The sequence below is a fragment of the Cetorhinus maximus genome, chromosome 21, assembly GCF_964194155.1.
Source record: "Cetorhinus maximus chromosome 21, sCetMax3.hap1.1, whole genome shotgun sequence".
Classification (NCBI taxonomy): Eukaryota; Metazoa; Chordata; class Chondrichthyes; order Lamniformes; family Cetorhinidae; genus Cetorhinus; species Cetorhinus maximus.
In genome coordinates, this window is record NC_135899.1 from 23412459 (window position 1) to 23431258 (window position 18800).

The 18800-nt window shown below is 46.9% G+C and overlaps 1 protein-coding gene across 1 annotated transcript; it reads right to left on the bottom strand.

Moving 5' to 3' along the window:
- Positions 1–5095: 5095 nt before the first annotated feature.
- rps5 (ribosomal protein S5) lies at positions 5096–18515 on the bottom strand. The gene is made up of 6 exons (XM_078566735.1): positions 18431–18515; positions 14127–14232; positions 10615–10824; positions 7980–8108; positions 6769–6867; positions 5096–5215 (listed from the first exon to the last, which is right to left on the bottom strand). Exons 2-6 carry the CDS (start codon positions 14229–14231, stop codon positions 5147–5149), a joined length of 612 nt encoding a protein of 203 aa, XP_078422861.1. The 5' UTR covers position 14232; positions 18431–18515; the 3' UTR covers positions 5096–5146.
- Positions 18516–18800: the final 285 nt, after the last annotated feature.

Below are 18800 nucleotides of genomic sequence, written 5' to 3' on the forward strand. Positions count from 1 at the left end.
GAGAGCAGTAGTAATAGGGGATTCGATAGTTAGGAGGACAGATAGGAGGTTCTGTGAGAGTGATCGAGAATCCCGGATGGTCTGTTGCCTCCCTGGTGCCAGGGTCCGCGATATCTCGGATCGAGTTCTCAGTATTCTCAGGAGGGAGGGTGAGCAGCCAGATGTCGTGGTCCATGTAGGGACCAATGACGTGGATAGGAAGGAGGAGGAGGTCCTGCAAAGAGAGTTTAGGGAGTTAGGTGCAAATTTGAAGGACAGGACCTCCAGGGTTACGATCTCAGGAGTGCTACCCGTGCCATGTGCTAGTGAGGCTAGAAATAGGAGGATAATGCAGCTAAATACGTGGCTAAGGAGATGGTGCAGGAGAGAGGGCTTCATGACTCTTGACAATTGGGCTCTGTTCCAGGGAAGGTGGGACCTGTTCCAACAGGACGGTTTGCACCTGAACTGAAGGGGGACTAACATCCTTGCGGGTAGGTTTGCTAGTGCTGCTCCAGGGGGTTTAAACTAGATTTGCAGGGGGAGGGGAACCAGAGTGTTAGAGCAGATAGTGAGGTGGAGGAGGATAAAGGTCAGGCGAGGAATGCATGTATAGACAGAAATCAAGGGTCCGTACATGACAGAAATGTTCTCAGGTGCATCTATTTCAATGCAAGGAGTATTGTCAGAAAGGCAGATGAGTTTAGGGCGTGGATTGGCACGTGGGATTACGACATTATTGCTATTAGTGAGACTTGGTTGCAGGTGGGGCAGGACTGGCAGCTCAATGTTCCTGGGTTCTGTTGTTTCAGACATGATAGAGGGGGAGGGATGAAAGGGGGAGGAGTGGCATTACTGGTCAGGGAAAATATCACAGCTGTGCATAAGCAGGACAGCCCGGAGGGCTCGTCTACAGAGGCCATATGGGTGGAGCTGAGGAATGGGAAAGGTGTGACCACACTAATAGGGTTGTATTATAGACCGCCCAATAGTCAGAGAGAATTGGAGGAGCAAATTTGTAGAGAGATAGCAGACCGACGTAAGAAACAAGGTTGTGATAGGAGATTTTAACTTTCCACATATTGACTGGGACTCCCATACTGTAAAAGGGCTGGATGGCTTGGAGTTTGTCAAATGTGTTCAGAAAAGTTTTCTAAATCAATATATAGAGGTACCAACGAGAGAGGATGCAATACTTGATCTCCGATTAGGGAACCAGACAGGTCAGGTGACAGAAGTATGTGCAGGCGAACATTTTGGGTCCAGTGACCACAATGTCATTAGTTTTAAGCTAATTATGGATAAGGATAGGTCTGGTCCTCGAGTTGAGATTCTAAATTGGAGAAAGGCCAATTTTGTGGAAATGAGAAAGGATCTAGGAAGAGTGGATTGGGATAAGTTGTTTTCTGGCAAGGATGTGTTCAATAAGTCGAAGGCATTCAAAGGCGAAATTTTGAGAGTGCAGAGTTTGCATGTTCCTGTCAGGATTAAAGGCAAAGTTAACAGGCATAGGGAACCTTGGTTTTCAAGGGATATTGGCAATCTGGTTAAGAGAGAGGTGTATAGCAGGTATAGGCAACAAGAAGCAAATGAGGTACTTGTATAGAAAATATAAGAAAATACTAAAAAAGGAAATCAGGAAGGCAAAAAGAAGACATGAGGTTGCTTTGGCAGATAATGTGAAGATAAACCCGAAGGGTTTCTACAAGTATATTAAGACTAAAAGGATAGTAAGGGACACATTTGGTCCCCTTGAAGATCAGAGTGGTCGTCTATGTGTGGAGCCTCACGAGATGGGGGAGATCTTAAACAGTTTTTTTGCATCAGTATTTACTCAGGAAACTGGCGTAGTGTATAAGGAAGGAAGGGAAACAAGCAGTAGTTTCATGGAACATTTCGAGATTAAAAGGAGGTGCTTGCTGCCTTACAGCGAATAAAGGTAGATAAATCCCCCGGGCCTGACATGATATTCCCTCGGACCTTGAGGGAGACTAGTGTAGAAATTGCAGCGGCCCTGGCAGAAATATTTAAAATGTCCTTAGCCACGGGTGAGGTGCCGGAGGTTTGGAGGGTAGCTCATGTTGTTCCGTTGTTTAAAAAAGGCTCCAAAAGTAAACCAGGTAATTACAGGCCAGTGAGCCTGACGTCAGTAGTAGGTATATTATTGGAAGGTGTTCTGAGAGATCGGATATATAATTATTTGGACAGCCAAGGGCTGATTAAGGATAGTCAGCATGGCTTTGTGCGTGGTAGGTCGTGTTTAACGAACCTTGTAGAGTTTTTCGAGGAGGTTACCAAGAAAGTAGATGAAGGAAAGGCTGTGGATGTTGTCTACACGGACTTTAGTAAGGCCTTTGACAAGGTCCCACATGGGAGGTTAGTTCAGAAGGTTCAGACACTTGGTATCCATGGAGAGGTTGTAAACTGGATTCGAAATTGGCTGTGTGGGAGAAGACAGAGAGTGGTAGTGGATGATTGCTTCTAGACTGGAGGTCTGTGACTAGTGATGTGCCTCAGGGATCTGTACTGGGACCATTGTTGTTTGTTGTCTATATCAATGATTTGGATGATAATGTGGTGAATTGGATCAGCAAGTTTGCTGATGACACTAAGATTGGAGGCGTTGTGGACAGTGAGGAAGGCTTTCAAAGCTTGCAGAGATCTGGACCAACTGGAAAAATGGGCCAGAAAATGGCAGATGGAATTTAATGCGGAAAAGTGTGAGGTGTTACATTTTGGAAGGTCAAACCAAGGTAGGACATACACAGTAAATGGTAGGGCACTGAGGAGTGCGGAGGAACAAAGGGATCTGGGAGTTCAGATACATAATTCCCTGAAAGTGGCGTCACAGGTAGACAAGGTTGTAAAGAAAGCTTTTGGCATACTGGCCTTCATAAAACAAAGTATTGAGTATAGGAGTTGGGATGTTATGGTGAGGTTGTATAAGACATTGGTGAGGCCAACTTTGGAGTATTGTGTGCAGTTCTGGTCGCCTAACTACAGGAAGGATATCAGTAAGATTGAGAGTGCAGAGAAGATTTACTAGGATGTTGCCGGGTCTTAAGGAGTTGAGTTACAGGGAAAGATTAAACAGGTTAGGACTTTATTCCTTGGAGCGTAGAAGAATGAGGGGAGATTTGATAGAAGTTTACAAAATTGTGAGGGGTATAGACAGAGTAAATGCGAGTAGGTTCTTTCCACTTAGATTAGGAGAAATAAACACGAGAGCACATGGCTTTAGGGTGAAAGGGGAAAGGTTTAGGGGGAACTTCTTCACTCAGAGTGGTGAGAGTGTGGAACGAGCTACCATCTGACGTGGTAAATGTGAGCTCACTCTTAAGTTTTAAGAATAAATTAGATAGATACATGGATGGGAGAGGTCTGGAGGGTTATGGACTAGGTGCAGGTCAATGGGACTAGCGGAATAATATTTCGGCACAGACTAGAAGGGCCGAATGGCCTGTTTTCTGTGCTGTAGTGTTCTATGGTTCTATGATTGCAGAGATCACATACTAAACCACCAAAAGATAAATAAAAGTACTAAGTGTCCTAAAGAGCCATTGAATTGTTACAACACAGGAGGCAAGCATTCTGCCCATCGTCTACAGAGGGATATAGACAGGTTAAGCGAGTGGGCAAAAACCTGGCAGATGGAATATGATGTGGGAAAAATGTGAGGTTATGCACTTTGGCAGAAAGAGTGGAGGAGCTGAATATGGAGAACGACTGCAGAAAGCTGCAGCACAGAGGGATTTGGGGGTTGTCATGCATGAATCACAAAAAGCTAACATACAAGTTCAGCAGGTAATAGGAGAGGCAAATGGAATGTTGGCCTTTATTTCAAAGGGAATGGAGTATAAAAACAGGGAAGTCTTGCTGAAACTATACAAGACACTAGTTAAACCACATCTAGATTACTGTGAACAGTTTTGGTCCCCTTATCTAAGGAAAGATAAACTGGCATTGGAGGCAGTCCAGAGAAGGTTCACTGGGTTGATCCTTGGTATGCAGGGATTTTATGAGGGGGTGGAGTAGGTTGGACTCATTGGAGTTTAGAAAAATGAGAGGCGACCTTATTGAAACATAGAAAATTCTTAGGGGGCTTGACACTGTAGATATTGAGAGGTTGTTTCCCCGTGTGGGAGGGTCTAGGACGAGAGGGCATAATCTCAGAATAAGGGGTTGCCTATTTAAAACAGAGATGAGGAGGAATTTCTTCTCAGAGGGTGGTGAATCTGTGGAATTCTTTACCGCAGAGGGCTGTAGAGGCTGGGTCGTAAAGTATATTCAAGGTGGAAATAGACAGATTTTTAATCAGTAAGGGAATCAAGGGTTATGGGGGAAAAGTGGAGATGAGGATTATCGAGATCAGCCATGATCTCGTTGAGTGGCGGAGCAGACTCGATGAGCCGAATGGCCTACTTCTGCTCCTACATCTTTTGTGTCTTTCTTGGTTCTCTGTGAGAACAACTCATCTCATCCTACTCCCCTGGCACTTTCTCTGTAGCTCTGCAAATTTTCTCTTCAGGTAACTATCCAATTCCCTTTCGAAAGCCTCGATTGATCTGCCTCCACCACATGCTCAGGCAGTGCACTCCAAGATCCTAACCACCCGCTGCATAAAAATGCTTTTCCTCACTTTGCCATTGTTTCTTTTGCCAATGCATTGTAGAAAACACAGCAGCCAATTTGTACACCATAACTCCCCAACATTAGCAATACTGATCAGATAATGTGTTTTTAATGATGTGACTGGCAGGATAAATATTGGCTAGGACACCAGGGATAACTCCCCTGCTCTTCTCTGAAATATACTGCCACGGGATCTCTCACATTCACCTGAGGGGCAGACGAGGTCTCTGTTTAATATCTTAAAACATGGGGCCTCTAATAACGCTGCCCTCCCCCAGCACTGCAGTGGAATATAAGCCTAGATTTTTGAGCTCAAGTCCTGGAGTGGGACTTGAACTTGGAACCTTGCAACTCAGGAGGTGAGAATAGTACCAACTGAGCCACAACTGACACAATCTAGTTAACAGTGCACTGCCAAAGCACAGACCATCCATCCCCCGCACTGTTCTGAACTGTTATCTTATGAAGGGCGTAAGAGACAAGGTATCTTTTCAACACTTTTATTAGAGAATTCAGATGCCCAGACGTTACAAAACTAACGGTTAGACTTGGCCACACGCTCCAGCTCATCCTTCTTCTTGATGGCGTAAGAGTTGGAGGAACCCTGTGAATGACAAGAGTGAATCATTAATAACCAGGGCACTGCCTAGACAGCTTGGGAACACCTGCTGTAGCCATTTTTTTTTTTTTGCAGTTACAAATTCCACCCCATCCATTCACCCAACCTTGTCAAGGAAAAGGCTAACAGTGACTACTTTCAGAGAACTTGTATGTACAAAAAAAGAGGGAGGGAGGACTGAATAAAGACAAGGTCCAGATGCCAAGTTCTCAGGAAAAGATGAAGGCAGCTGTCATGGGTCACACACAATCAGATTCACAATTCAGGCTGTGTACCTGACTGTAAGAGAAAGCGCCTTTCAATTTGCTGCTTTTAACTCTTATGCAAGCTCGCCACAAGCAGCAAGAAATAGGCTCAGGGTCAAATGGGAGAAGTACTCATTGTAGGAGTAATTTCAGGACAGGCAAATCCAGAGTGACCCAGTGAGAACCAGGACTGCTTCTGATTTATACAATCAACTGGTTCAGAAACTCATGTGTGAATGCAAGCGGGAGGGGCAGTCAAGCATGAGAAAGCAGCTTAGTAATTGCACGGCAAGTCAGATAAGTATCAAAACACGCAAGCATTCACACTATTTTTTTTAATAAATGGTGTTTGGCAAGGGAGGAATGTTGGCCAGAACACTCGATAGACCTCGATGTGCCTTTCAAGAAATGGGATCTTTAACCACAATCTACACAGGCATTCCTTAAATGGCACCTGCTGTAAGTAGCGCTCCCGAATAGTGTTCAGGGCAGGTAGGCTGGGTGGGTGGGTGACAGTCAGCCTAGACTGAGATCAATGCCCGACCCACAGATTGAGGCGAGGAGGAATACCACCGAAGGCAAGGCAGGAGGATGTTGTAAAATAAAATAATTCAGCCTATTTATCCCAGAAAACCTTCAGAAGGGCTCAGGGGAAGTTCAGACATAAGGGAGTTTATTACCCGCTGAGATAAGCATTCTAAAATGCAGAGTCCACCTCAGCAATTCAATCAACAGGCACACAAAGAGAAGGCTGTCCAACCCATCGCGCCAATGTCAGTTCTTGGGAAAGAACGAGCCCAATTCGTGCCGCTCCCCACTCTCTCACCATGAAATATCATTCTTTTTCCAAGTCCAGTTCCCTTTTAAAAGTTAGCATTTAATCTGTTTCCACTGCCCTTTCAGACACAAAACTGCCTGGTTTAAAAAAACACTCATCACCTCTCTAGTCTTTTTGCCAATTATGGGGAAAATGGCCTTCCACGTGACGTGCAGAGTGGTCCAGTGATTTGCAATTTTCATAATCGGCAAACACAAAAGAAAGTTTTGAACAAACTCAGAATGACACAGCAAGTCCTTTGAGAGGCAGCAAAGAAGTCAGTGATAGGACCCTTCACAGGGCCAATAAACCACCTCATTCTGGCAGGGACACTCCCTTGTTTACAGTAGTTTTCTTTCCCCTCCCTTGCACTGCAGAAGGTGACCCAGCCCGAGCCTCAAGCACTGCCATTAACAGGGACATTTTCTGTTTTTTTAAAAAAGAAAACACAGTTCTTCTCTGCCACAGCGGCTTACCTTAGCAGCATTGATCAGTTCATCAGCCAGACACTCTGCGATGGTTTTAATATTCCTAAATGCAGCCTCCCTGGCCCCAGTACATAGCAACCAGATAGCCTGTGAAAAAAAAAAAATCAGAGACTTCAAATATGCGACAGAAAGCGCTTGTGAGCACCTCCACCCATTTCAGGGGTGCAAACCCCCACAAGCGACTAGCTCCTACTCCAATCCAGGAGCCAATATCTATAGTGCTGTGTTACAAATGGAGAGGTTTGCATTTATGTTACATCTTTCGCATTCCCGGGACGCCCCAGAAAAGGAGAATGACTTGTTATAGCCCCTTTCATAACTTCCAGACGGCCCCAAAAGCACTTTGTGCCCAATTTTCACACAAGCTCCCATAAAGCAAGCCCAATGACTGGTTAATCAGTTGGTTCGGTGGTCAGCCAAGACAGAGAACTGCCATGATGTTCCTTCAACAGTGCCATGTGATCTTTCATCTCCAACTCAAACAAGCAACTGGAGGCTTCTAACAGGTCCAATCCAAAAGATGGCACCTCTAACAATGCAGCACTCCCTCAGTGCGATACTGAAGCGGCGGACTGCATGGTCAAATCCTACGCCAAGCAACTTTCAAAACACGAGACAGGCCAATATTTGATGTCCAAGGGTATTAAGGGTTACAGAAACAAGGTGGATAAATGCAGTTTAAAATACCAAATCAGCCATGATCTAACTGAATGCTAGAATAGATTCAAAGTGCTGAATGGCCTCATCACTTGGTGCCTAGTGATTAATGGACACATATGGCTCTGCAGCAGGCAGCAGCTGTGTGTGGAAAATGCGAGTGGGCCTGGGGATTAACAGCAAGAGATGTTAAATATCTAGTTCGCTGCACACGTCTTGCTAATTGGTTGAATTTACACAAAAGAGCTCCCTGTATGGACAGTGAAAGCACTTCCCCAAACCTGGCAGCTGTTGTAGTGTGGAGAGCAGCCAGAGGGAACAACAAACATATTTCTCAAGGCCCAATCTGTCAATGGTTCTGGAAGCCATCCAGTATTTGACTCCAACGTGATTTTCTCTGCACCAAGCTGAATGCGCTGCAGAAAGCTGCGAAATCCTGCTCAACTGCATGGCCCAAATTCATTTGCGCACAAAAATCCAAGCACTACTCGGACAAAGCATCTCCCTTATGAAAACCAGTGCCCCCCACCCACCCCCTATACCTGGTTAACACGCCGCAGCGGGGACACGTCGACAGCCTGCCTCCTGACAGTGCCAGCGCGGCCAATACGGGTGGAGTCTTCACGAGGGCCGCTGTTGATGATGGCATTCACCAGTACCTGTAGTGGGTTCTGAACAGCACAAGGACACGGTTAACACACGGAGCTCAAAGCATTCATCACAGATCACAGTAACACCCCAGCTGTAAGCCAACTACTCATCGTAGTTCAGAACTGGCCACGCTTCCTCACACCTTGGCAACAGAGCCAGTTGGATTAGTGGTTACGATGCTAAAAAAAGAGACCCAGAATTCAAGCCCCACCACAGCAAGCAGCAATCCATTTCTCAGGATCCCTAGGAATAGGCAACAGGTGTGAACTTCTCAGTGCTGCTCACAGCCTAAGAACAACAGGCCCATTCTGTTCATTTACCCAAACTCCAAGCCCAATCTTGCAGCCTTTTGGTCTCGAGAAGAAAGAGAAGGCCGAGAGGTGAGCTGACAATAAGAGGTCTTTAACATTATCAAGGGCTTGAACAGGGTAGGTATTGAAAAGATGTTTCTCATTTTGAGTGGCAGGGAGCAAGGCTGGTGTACATAATTGGTGTCCATAAATACAAACTAGTCACCAATAAATCCAATTGGGAATTCAGGAGAAGCCGCTTTACCCAGAGAGTGGAACTGGCTACCAGAGCGGTTGAGGTGAACAGAGCAGATACATTTCAGGGGAAGCTGGATAAATACATGAGGGAGAAAGGAATAGAAGACTACACTGATGGGGCTATTTGTGCACAGCCAGCTCCCACAAACAGCAGTGAGGTAAGGACCAGAAAATGATTTGAGTGTTGATTGCACGGGGGGCGGGGGGGGGCGTAATATTGCCCAGGACACAGAGTAGAACGTCCTTGCGCTCCGTCGAAATAATACCAAGGTATCTTTTACATCAGCTTGAAGGGGAAAGACAAGGCCTCAGTCTAATATTTCACCTGAAAGGCAGCACCTCCGACAGTGCAGCACTCCCTCAAGTACTGCACCCAAGCATCAGCCTTGATACTGTGCTCAATGGAACTCTAGTCCACAACTGCCTCAACCACAGAGGAGAGTGCTGCCAACAGGCACAAGCCTGTTGAGCCAAATGGTCTCTTTCTGTTCTGTAAATCTAACAGGTGAAGTTGGTGGCCATCTACTGGCCATACTGTATAAGCAGGCAGAGAACATATGGCTGTGACTAACTAAAAAGCAGCAAGATTAAGGCGGAATAAAACAGAAAATTCTGGAAATGCTCAGTGGGTCAGGCAGCGCCCATGGAGAAACGGAGTTAACATTTCTTCAGAGCAGAGAAAAGTTAGAGCTGTAATAGGGGTTTGAGCAAGGGTTGGGTAGGACAAGGAGTAAAAGGTAGACCTGAGATAGGGTAAAAGTCAGGAGATTAAAAACAAAAAATGCTGGGAAAACCTCAGTAGGTCCAGCAGCATCTATGGAGAGAGAAACAAAGTTAATGTTCTGAGCCTGTATGACTCTTCTTCAGAGCCCTTCTTTACATTATAAATGTCAGGAGAAATTGAATGACAGAAGAGTTAGTCTTCCAGGGCCAAAGAGAATGGTGATGCGGCAAGAAAATAAACAAAAGTTATGCCTGAAGCAGGTGTGCTGCTGAATGAAAGAAAAACCAAAAGACACGAAGGAAACAAAATGGGGGCAGAGATTACAGACTGAAATTGTGGAACTCAGTGCTAAGACTTGGAGGTTGTAAAGTTCCCAACTGAAAGATGAGGTGCTGTTCCTCAGAGTTACGTTGAGCTTCACTGAAACAGTGCAGCAGACTGAGGACAGAGATGCCAGCGTGAGAACAAGGTGGAGAATTGAAATGACAGGTGGTGACCGAGAGCTCAGGGTCATGCTTGTGGGCTGAACAGAGGGGTGTTCCATAAAGCAGTCACCCTATCTACATTTGGTCTCACCAATGTACTGGGGGCAGCAAATACAATAAATCAGACTGAAAGAAGACAAAGTGAATAGCTGCTTCACCTAGGAGGAGTGTTTGCGGCCTTGGACAGTGAGGAGAGAGGTGGTAAAGGGGCAAGTGTTACACCTCCTGCAATTATATGGAAAGATGCTGTGGGAAGGGGACGGGGTGCTGGCAGTGGACCAGGCATCACAGAGGGAATGCTGAAAGGGGAGGGGGAAGATGTGTTTTGTGGTGGCATCACGCTGGAGGTGGTGGAAAATGACTGCCAAACACAGGGGCTGGTGGGTGGAAGGTGAGAACAAGGGGGATCTATCATTGTTTTAGGAGGGATGGGAAGAGGTGGAAGCAGAGATGTAGGAAATGTGGCAGACACTTGTGCTGACCAGTTGTCTGGCAACTACCACAGCTGGGGCAGTGAAGGCTCAGTTTGACTTGCTGAGCCGTCGGCTATATCGAGATACCTGGCTCACTGCGAGCAGGATAAGAAAATTCACCAGCATTTTAAATGATGCCCGTGCGCGCTCGAGAATAAAGGAAACATCAGCCACCTCACTGGTCTAACTCCAAAAACATCAAGTCGGTTTTGCACCTTATCTTTCTCTTGGAAGACAAGGGGGGTGGAATTCTGTCCTACCCAACCCCTTTCCTTACCAGCCCCTCCACCGCTCACCTCGCCAGTCAGTAGGTGGATGATCTCGAAGGCGTGCTTCACAATCCGCACGGTCATCAGCTTCTTGCCATTGTTCCGGCCGTGCATCATCATGGAGTTGGTCAGACGCTCCACAATGGGACACTGGGCCTTACGGAAACGTTTCGCAGCATAGCGCCCAGAGCTGTGCGGGAGGTACTTGGCATATTTCTCCTTGACAGCAATGTAATCCTGGAGGGTGGGGGAAAGAAAAAGGAAGTTCAACAAGGCACCATACTTAACTGGAGGCAACTTGACAAACTAGTCGGAGGGGAGATGAGGAGAAACACTACACATCGAGTTCTGATCATGTGGAATGCACCACCCAATAAGGCGATGGAAGCAGATTCGACAGGAATTACCTTCAATCTGTGCCCTCACATTCCACCAATGGGAATAGTTTTTCCTTATCTACTCTGTCCAGATCCCTCATGGTTTTGAATACCTCGATCAAATCTCAGCCTTCGCTTCTCCAAGGGAAACAGCTACAACTTTTTCAATCTACCTGCGTAACTCAAGTTCCTCATCCCTAGGACCATTCTCATGAATATTTTCTGCACCCTCTCTTAAAGCCTGGGTGCTTTCGTGCCCTCACATCTTTCCTAAAGTGCGGTGGCCAGAACTGGATGCAGTACTCCAGTTAAAGCCAAACTAGTGTTTTATACAGTTTAACATAACATCTTTGCTTCTGTACTCCAAGCCCCCAGGTTAACATATGCTCCATTAACCACTCTCTCCACCCAACTTCAATGACTTGTGCACATGCACATCCAAGTCCCTCTGCTCCTATACCCACTTTAGAATTGTACCTTTTACTGCCTCTCCCTGTTCTTCCAACCAAAATCAATCACTTCACATTTCTCTGCATTACCACTTGCCCATCCTGTCTATGTCTTTTTAAAGTGCTATACCATCCTCCTCACAGTTCACAATGCTCCCAAGTTTCGTACCATCATGCAAACTTTGAAATTGTGCCCCATACACCAAGGTCAAGGCCATTAATATATATCAGGAAGAGCAAGGCTCCCCAGCACTGACCCCTGGGGAACTTCACTACAAACCTTCCTCCAATCCAAAAAATATTCATTAACCACTACCCTGTTCCCTGTCACTCAGCTAATTTTGTATCCTCGTTGCTACTGTCCCTTTTATTTCAAGAGCTATAACTTTGCTCACAAGTCTGTTGTGTGGCACTGTATCAAACACCTTTTGGACATCCATACACCACATCAACAGCACTGCTATCAACAACCCTCGCTGTTAGTTCATCAAAAAACTCCGGCAAATTAGTTAAACACGATTTTCCCTTAACAAAAAGGCCCTAGTTAATTAACCCACATTTTTAAAATTATTTATTCCTTCATGGGATCTGGGTATCTTTGGCTAGGCCAGCATTTATTGCCCATCCCTAATTGCCCTTGAGAACATGGTAGTAAGCCCCCTTCAACCGCTGCAGTCCATGTGGTATAGGTGCACCCAGAGTACTGTTAGGGAGGGACTTTGACCCAGCGATAGTGAAGGAACGGTGATATAATTCCAAGTCAGGATGGTGTGTGGCTTGATGGGAAACTTGCAAATGGTGGTGTTCCCATGCATTTTCTGCACTTGTTGTTGGTAGGGGTCATGGGTTTGGAAGATGCTGTCAAAGGAGCCTTGGTGAGTTGCAGCACTGCATTTTGTAGATGGTACAAACTGCTGCCACTGAGTGAGTGAAAGTTTAAGGTGGTGGGATGAGGTGCCAATCAAGTGGGCTGCTTTGTCCTAGATGGTGTCACGCTTTGAGTGCTGTTCGAGCTGCACTCATCCAGGCAAGTAGAGAGTATTCCATCATAATCCCGACTTGTGTCCTGTAGATGGTGGACAAGCTTTGGGGAATCAGGAGGCGAGTTACTCTCCACAGAATTCCCAGCCTCTGACCTGCTCTTGTCGCCACAGTATTGAAATGGCCGATCCAGTCATTTTCTGGTCAATGGTGAGCCCAGGCTGTCCAAGTAACTATCAATTTTGTCCCGAATTATTGTTTCTAGAAGCTTTCTCACTACCAAAGTTAAACCGACTGGCCTGTAGTTGCTGTGCTTATCATTTGGAAAGGAAAGTGAGCACTGATAAACTAAAAAGCAGATCACTCCAAAAGCCCAGCTCGCTCACTAATTATCTGATGCGGTCAACCAGTGACTTCTGTCGCATGTCACCTGGCAGAGCTGGAAGTTCCAGTGCCTCAAGGGATGCATTTTGCATTTTCCAACAAGTGGCCTGATGACTGGGATTCCAGGAAAAGCCACTAGGGGTCAGCATTCACCATTCCTGGGATCTCAATGAGCAACAGGCACGCTCACCTTACATACAGCCAGTTACCAAGACATGAAACAATCTAACATTCAAAGGGCTGTTATTACACAGGCAAACACAACACCTTATGTTGTACACAACAAAGACTCACGTGCAGCAAAAAAGCAGTGAATCTATTGCTGGTGACTTTGGTTGAGAGGGGGTATTCTTGGTCACAACACTGGGAGAACTCCCTTGCCCACCTTCAACTAATGCCTGGCAGTACTCAGTGCAGCGAGAAATTATCACTCGACTGAGGTGCTGGCACACGTGGAACCTGCAGCCGTAGTATCTAGTCGGTGGCTCAGATATTTCTGAAGCCCAACTCTGCTGCTGCTGCTAGTGTGGTGAGGCAGCAACTCCAAATGCGAGTCTTCCCCGACATTAACCCAGCCCCAAATCCCCAGGAACAAGGTCATTTAAACAACAGGAGTGTCCAGCCACAGCTCAGTCGGGAACACACTCTCCTCTGAATCAGGAGGTTGCAGGTTCAATTCCCACTGCAGAGCCTTCAGCACAACAATCGCAGCCGACACTGTCAGCGCAGTGCTGAGCCGAGGGGGTGCCATCTTTCAGGTGTGACACTAAACTGAGGCTCTATCCACGCTCTCAGGGTGACGTAAGGGGTCCAATGGCAGTGTTTTGAGGAAGAGCAGGAGAGTTACCCGCAGCGCCCAAGCCAATAGTTATTCCCCGACTAACATCATTGTCACAATGCCACTGGCAGGAGTTTGCTCTGCTCAAATTGCCTGCCACGATTCCCACATTACAACAATTCAAGGCACAAGTCTTCCTTCCAGGTTTGATCTATAGTGCGCCATGGACATCCTGCAGTGAAATGGTTGGGCCAACCATTTTAACTAAAACGGTGCCCTCACTTCTTGTTGTTAAGAAACCAGTCCCAGGCTCTCCCTTCCTTCCCTGTACCTTCATCATGGCCGTTCTGCACAATCCTACTTCTTCGACCAAGGGGGAAGCGGGCAAAGGCAGAGCACCTACCCACCCCCATTGGAAGCTCTGCCCCGGAGGTGGGGGGGAAGAACAATAAAGGTAGAGGCTCAGAAGAAACAGGCCCCATCCTAAATTCCACCAGGCACTGGGCCCATCGTCTTGCACAGGGGGTAAACCCGATCATCACACAAGGGAACAGGAAAAGCTTCACGCACCTGCAGCGAAATGTCATTGATCTGAACATCGTCCGTGCTCCATTTGCCAAAGAGTTTGATCTCGGGGGTCTCTGCAACTGCGGGCACACCCTCCCACTCAGTCATTCTGCAAAAAGAGAGAGAGAGAAAAGACATCAGCCTACTTCCAACTTAAAACCAAGAGCCGCCAAAAACTCCAAACCCTAACACGGGCACAGAAAACCCTCCAGTGCACTGCGTTTGCAAAACTGTGTGCAGCTTTGGTCTCCACATTTAAGAAAGGACAGACTTGCATTGGAGGCGGTACAACAAAGGTTCATTCAATTGGTCTCTGGGATGAGGCGGTTGTCCTATGACGAGGGGCTGAATAAATTGGGTTTATATTCTCTGGGGTTCAGAAGGATTAGAGGTGATCTCTTTGAAATCTACAAAACTCTGAAGGGGCTTCATAGGGTGGACGCAGAGTGCTTTCACTAGTCAGGGAATCTAGAACACGGGCACAGTCTCAGAATAAGGGGCCGATCATTCAGGACTGAGATGAGGAGAAATTACTTCACTCAAAGGGTTGCGAATCTTCAGAATTCTCTGCCACATGGGGTTGTGCACGCTCCATTGTTGAATTTATTTAAGGCTGGCGGGATAGACAGATTTTCGATTTCAGAGAATCAAGGGATATGGGGAACAGGTGGAGAAATGGAGTTGAAGCCCAAGATCATCTACTCCTGCTCCTATTTCTTGTGTTGTAGTCTGTCCCCTTTCATATCTGTTGCCCCCAGGATTAGTTTATATAATAGCGATATATCTCTGCACAACCACACTCCCAGGATTAAATTATATAATAGCAATATATCTCTGCACAATCACACTCCCAGCATTAATGTTATCTTATTTCCATAAAGTTGTGTGAATTTGCAGAGTAGGTTCAGAGAGAACTCCTGAGTCCAAACTCCTCCAGCCACCCAATACTCTCTGCTTGTTCCCATCTACCTAAACAGACAAAGGCTTCTATTCATTTCATCCAAAGGACTTGCAGCTAAGATAGTGCAACCCTATCTCAGCCCAGGAGTGGGTTTGATTCCCTCTCTACCCAGGAGTGAGTTCTGACCACACATTACCCACCCCCCTTCCCCAGCCCCCACAGCAACTTGCAGCTATATTGCACCATTAACATAATATGACACCATGACTGTGAACAGACCGGTTCAGTCTCAGACAGCACCAGAGAACAGTTTGGAGCGGGGACCAAAACAATGGCTTCAGTCTCGATATTTAATTAAAGGGAAATATCTGTTCATCCAGTACAGGATGTTAAGACAAATAATCTGATAATTTAGCAACAGTGGAGTCAAAGAAGGTGGCGGTGAGGAAGAACTGGGTCTTGTCAGCGTATATTGAGTATAGGAGTTGGGATGTTATGGTGGGGTTGTATAAGACATTGGTGAAGCCAACTTTGGAGTATTGTGTGCAGTTCTGGTCGCCTAACTACAGGAAGGATATCAGTAAGATTGAAAGAGTGCAGAGAAGATTTACTAGGATGTTGCCGGGTCTTAAGGAGTTGAGTTACAGGGAAAGATTAAACAGGTTAGGACTTTATTCCTTGGAGCATAGAAGGATGAGAGGAGATTTGATAGAAGTTTACAAAATTATGAGGGGTATAGACAGAGTAAATGCGAGTAGGCTCTTTCCACTTAGATTAGGAGAAATAAACACGAAAGGACATGGCTTTAGGGTGAAAGAGGAAAGGTTTAGGGGGAACATTAAGGGGAACTTCTTCACTCAGACAGTGGTGAGAGTGTGGAACGAGCTGCCATCTGACGTGGTAAATGCGGGCTCACTCTTATGTTTTAAGAATAAATTGGATAGATACATGGATGGGAGAGGTCTGGAGGGTAATGGACTGGGTGCAGGTCAATGGGATTAGCGGAATAATATTTCGGCACAGACTAGAATGGCCTGTTTTCTGTGCTGTAGTGTTCTATGGTCCTATATGTGAAAACTAACACTGTAACAGTGTAGAAGTGGGAAGAGAAGCCAATGCAAGTGACTTTCTGACTACGATTAGATAGATGAGAGTGGAACCAAATGAGAGCAATCCCACCCAGCTGGACAACAGTGGAGGGGCACTGAAGGAGGGTGGTGTGGTCAACCAAGCCTCAAAGCCTGCAGGAAAGTTGAGAAGGGCGAGGGGCAAGAGTTTACCTTTGTCACAGTCACATAGGAGGTCATGTGTGACTTTGCTAGGAGCCATGTTGGTACTGTGACAGGGGCGGACTTTTGATTACAGGGATTCAAACATGGAGTTCTGGGAACGGATTTGCGAGGGACAACACATTTAAGGACCTTAAAGAGGAAACGGAAGTTGGAGATGGGATTATAGTTTGCACCGAGGGTGGAGCCCAGGATTGGCTTTTGGTGAGGTGTGATGGCAGATTTAAAGGAGAGAGGACAACGCCTAACGCCTGAAAAGAGCGGGAACCATTGAATGTCATGAACAATGAGAATCAACCCCTTGTTTGAGTATTACTACACGGTGCATTCAGGGAAAGCGCTACAACCTCTCTGATGCAGAACAAACTGGTTCCTGAACTCGCTCATGCCCTTCTCTACAAGAATCTTTAACAGGAGTTTGAGGAATGGATATGCACTCAGGTTGAGACTCATTGACTGATTTATTTTAATGCATTGGAATAGTTTTTAAACACATTTTAATTAAGTTTAGATCTCTGTTATCAGGCAATTTACTTTCTTTTACTGTTATCATTCATTTATACTCGAGCAATCACACAACAATGCAGACTTTTTTTTAATGAATAAGCAATGTACCCAAAATGAATTTCTGCATGGACAATAAAGAGAAAATGGAATTAAATTGTTTACAATACTGGCTAACACTGGGTGTGGGGGGGGGGGGGGGGTCAGGAGGGCAAGTTGGGTGATCAGAGCACTTTTAGTGGAAATAGGGTCGAGGTGGGTTTCACGGGCAAGACGAACACAGTGAGGGCACGAGAGGAGAGAAAAATGTAGGTTCAGGACCTGGGCAGGGCAGAGTCCAATAGCCGAGCTGATGTGAGCAACACAGCCAATCAGACAGTCTCAATCTCAAGTGAGAAAGGAGTCCCTGAGCTCCTGGCACTTGTTAGAGGTGGAAGATAGCAGGGACACTGCAAGGGCTTAAGAAGCTTCGGTGGGGGGATTATCTTTGCATCGCAGGATGATCCTGGAATAGCGAGGGAGCAGTTTATAAGCAGAGGAAAGCAGGACCCGATGGTCATTTATGTCGGAAGATAAGACTTAGGAGTACAAGTAGACCATTTGGCCCTTGAAGCCTGCTCCGCCATTCAATAAGATCAAGACTGATCTGGCTGTGGTCTCAACTCCACTTTGCCATCTGCCCCCGTTATCCCTGGATTCCCTTGTCAATTAAAAAGCTGTCTTGTCTAACTCTGCCTTGAATAAATTCAATGATCCATCCTCCACTCCTCTGGGGAAGAGAATTCCACATACTAATGACCCTCAGAAAAAAAAAAATTCATCTGTGTCTCAAAGTGGGGGTGGGGGTGGGGGAGAAAGAGAGCCTCCTTCTCAAAACTGTACCCCCTGGTTCCAGGCTCTTCCACAAGTGGAACCATCCTCCTGTTCCCAAATTTATAAAATCCCCTCAGGATCTTGCATGTTTCAATAAGATCACCTCTCATTCTTCAAACTCCAACGGAGATAGGCCAACCTTTCTTAATAAGAGAAGCCCTTCATCACAGGAATGAGGTGAGTGAACCTTCTCTGAGCTGCTTCTAAGGCGATCATGTCCCCATTTTTTTAAGTAGAGACCAAACAGTCCTCCAAAAGTGCTCGTACCAAGGCCCTGTGCAGCTACATTAAAACTGCCCTTTGTTTATATGGCAATAAAAGGGGACATTTCACTAACCTTCCCCATCACTCGCTGCGCCTGCAGACCAGCTTCATGTACCCGGACATCCAGACCCCGCTACCCACCGAGCTCCCCAATCTCTCTCCATTTAAACTGTCTCCTGCTTTTGGTCCAGTCTCTCCCCAACCCCGGGACCACTCGGGACCCTCACACCTCTCCCCCAGCCACCCACCCACTCCACGTTCCCCGGCCTCGGCCCTCACCAGGCACCGAGGCCGCGGCCTAGCTCAGAGGCTTCGGGCACACTTTCCACTCCCACCTCGCTCCAAAATCTCCCTCCCTCCCCAGGTGCCTCTCTCTCTCTCTCACACCCATCCTCCTCTCCCGGGTTATTCCGCTCCCCGGAGCCGGGATGTCCGTCCCTTCCCTATTGAAGAAGCCGCCCGCTGGCCTCCCTCACCTGCCACACTCAGGATCCGCCGCCGAAAAGACCAGCCCACGGGTTGCACCGCGATCATAAAGCAGGGGCCCTCTCCGCGGAGCACGCGCGACGCCGGGGAACTGGGCATGCGCTATCTTGTAAACGGCTTCACCTCCGCCATCTTTCATGCAGGCACCTCCGCCATCTTTCATGCAGGCACCCCCCCCCCCCCCAACAACGACCCCGGCCACGTGAAGGGGGCGGGGCAAGCGCTGCCGGATTGGGGCATGCACCTAGGGTGCCACCTGCTTCCATCTTTAGTCAAGGCGAGTGGGAAACGGCGCACGCGCTTTGAAAGAAACGGCGCGGCGCCATTTTTAGTCTGGGCAGCTTCAGAAAGGGCCACCTC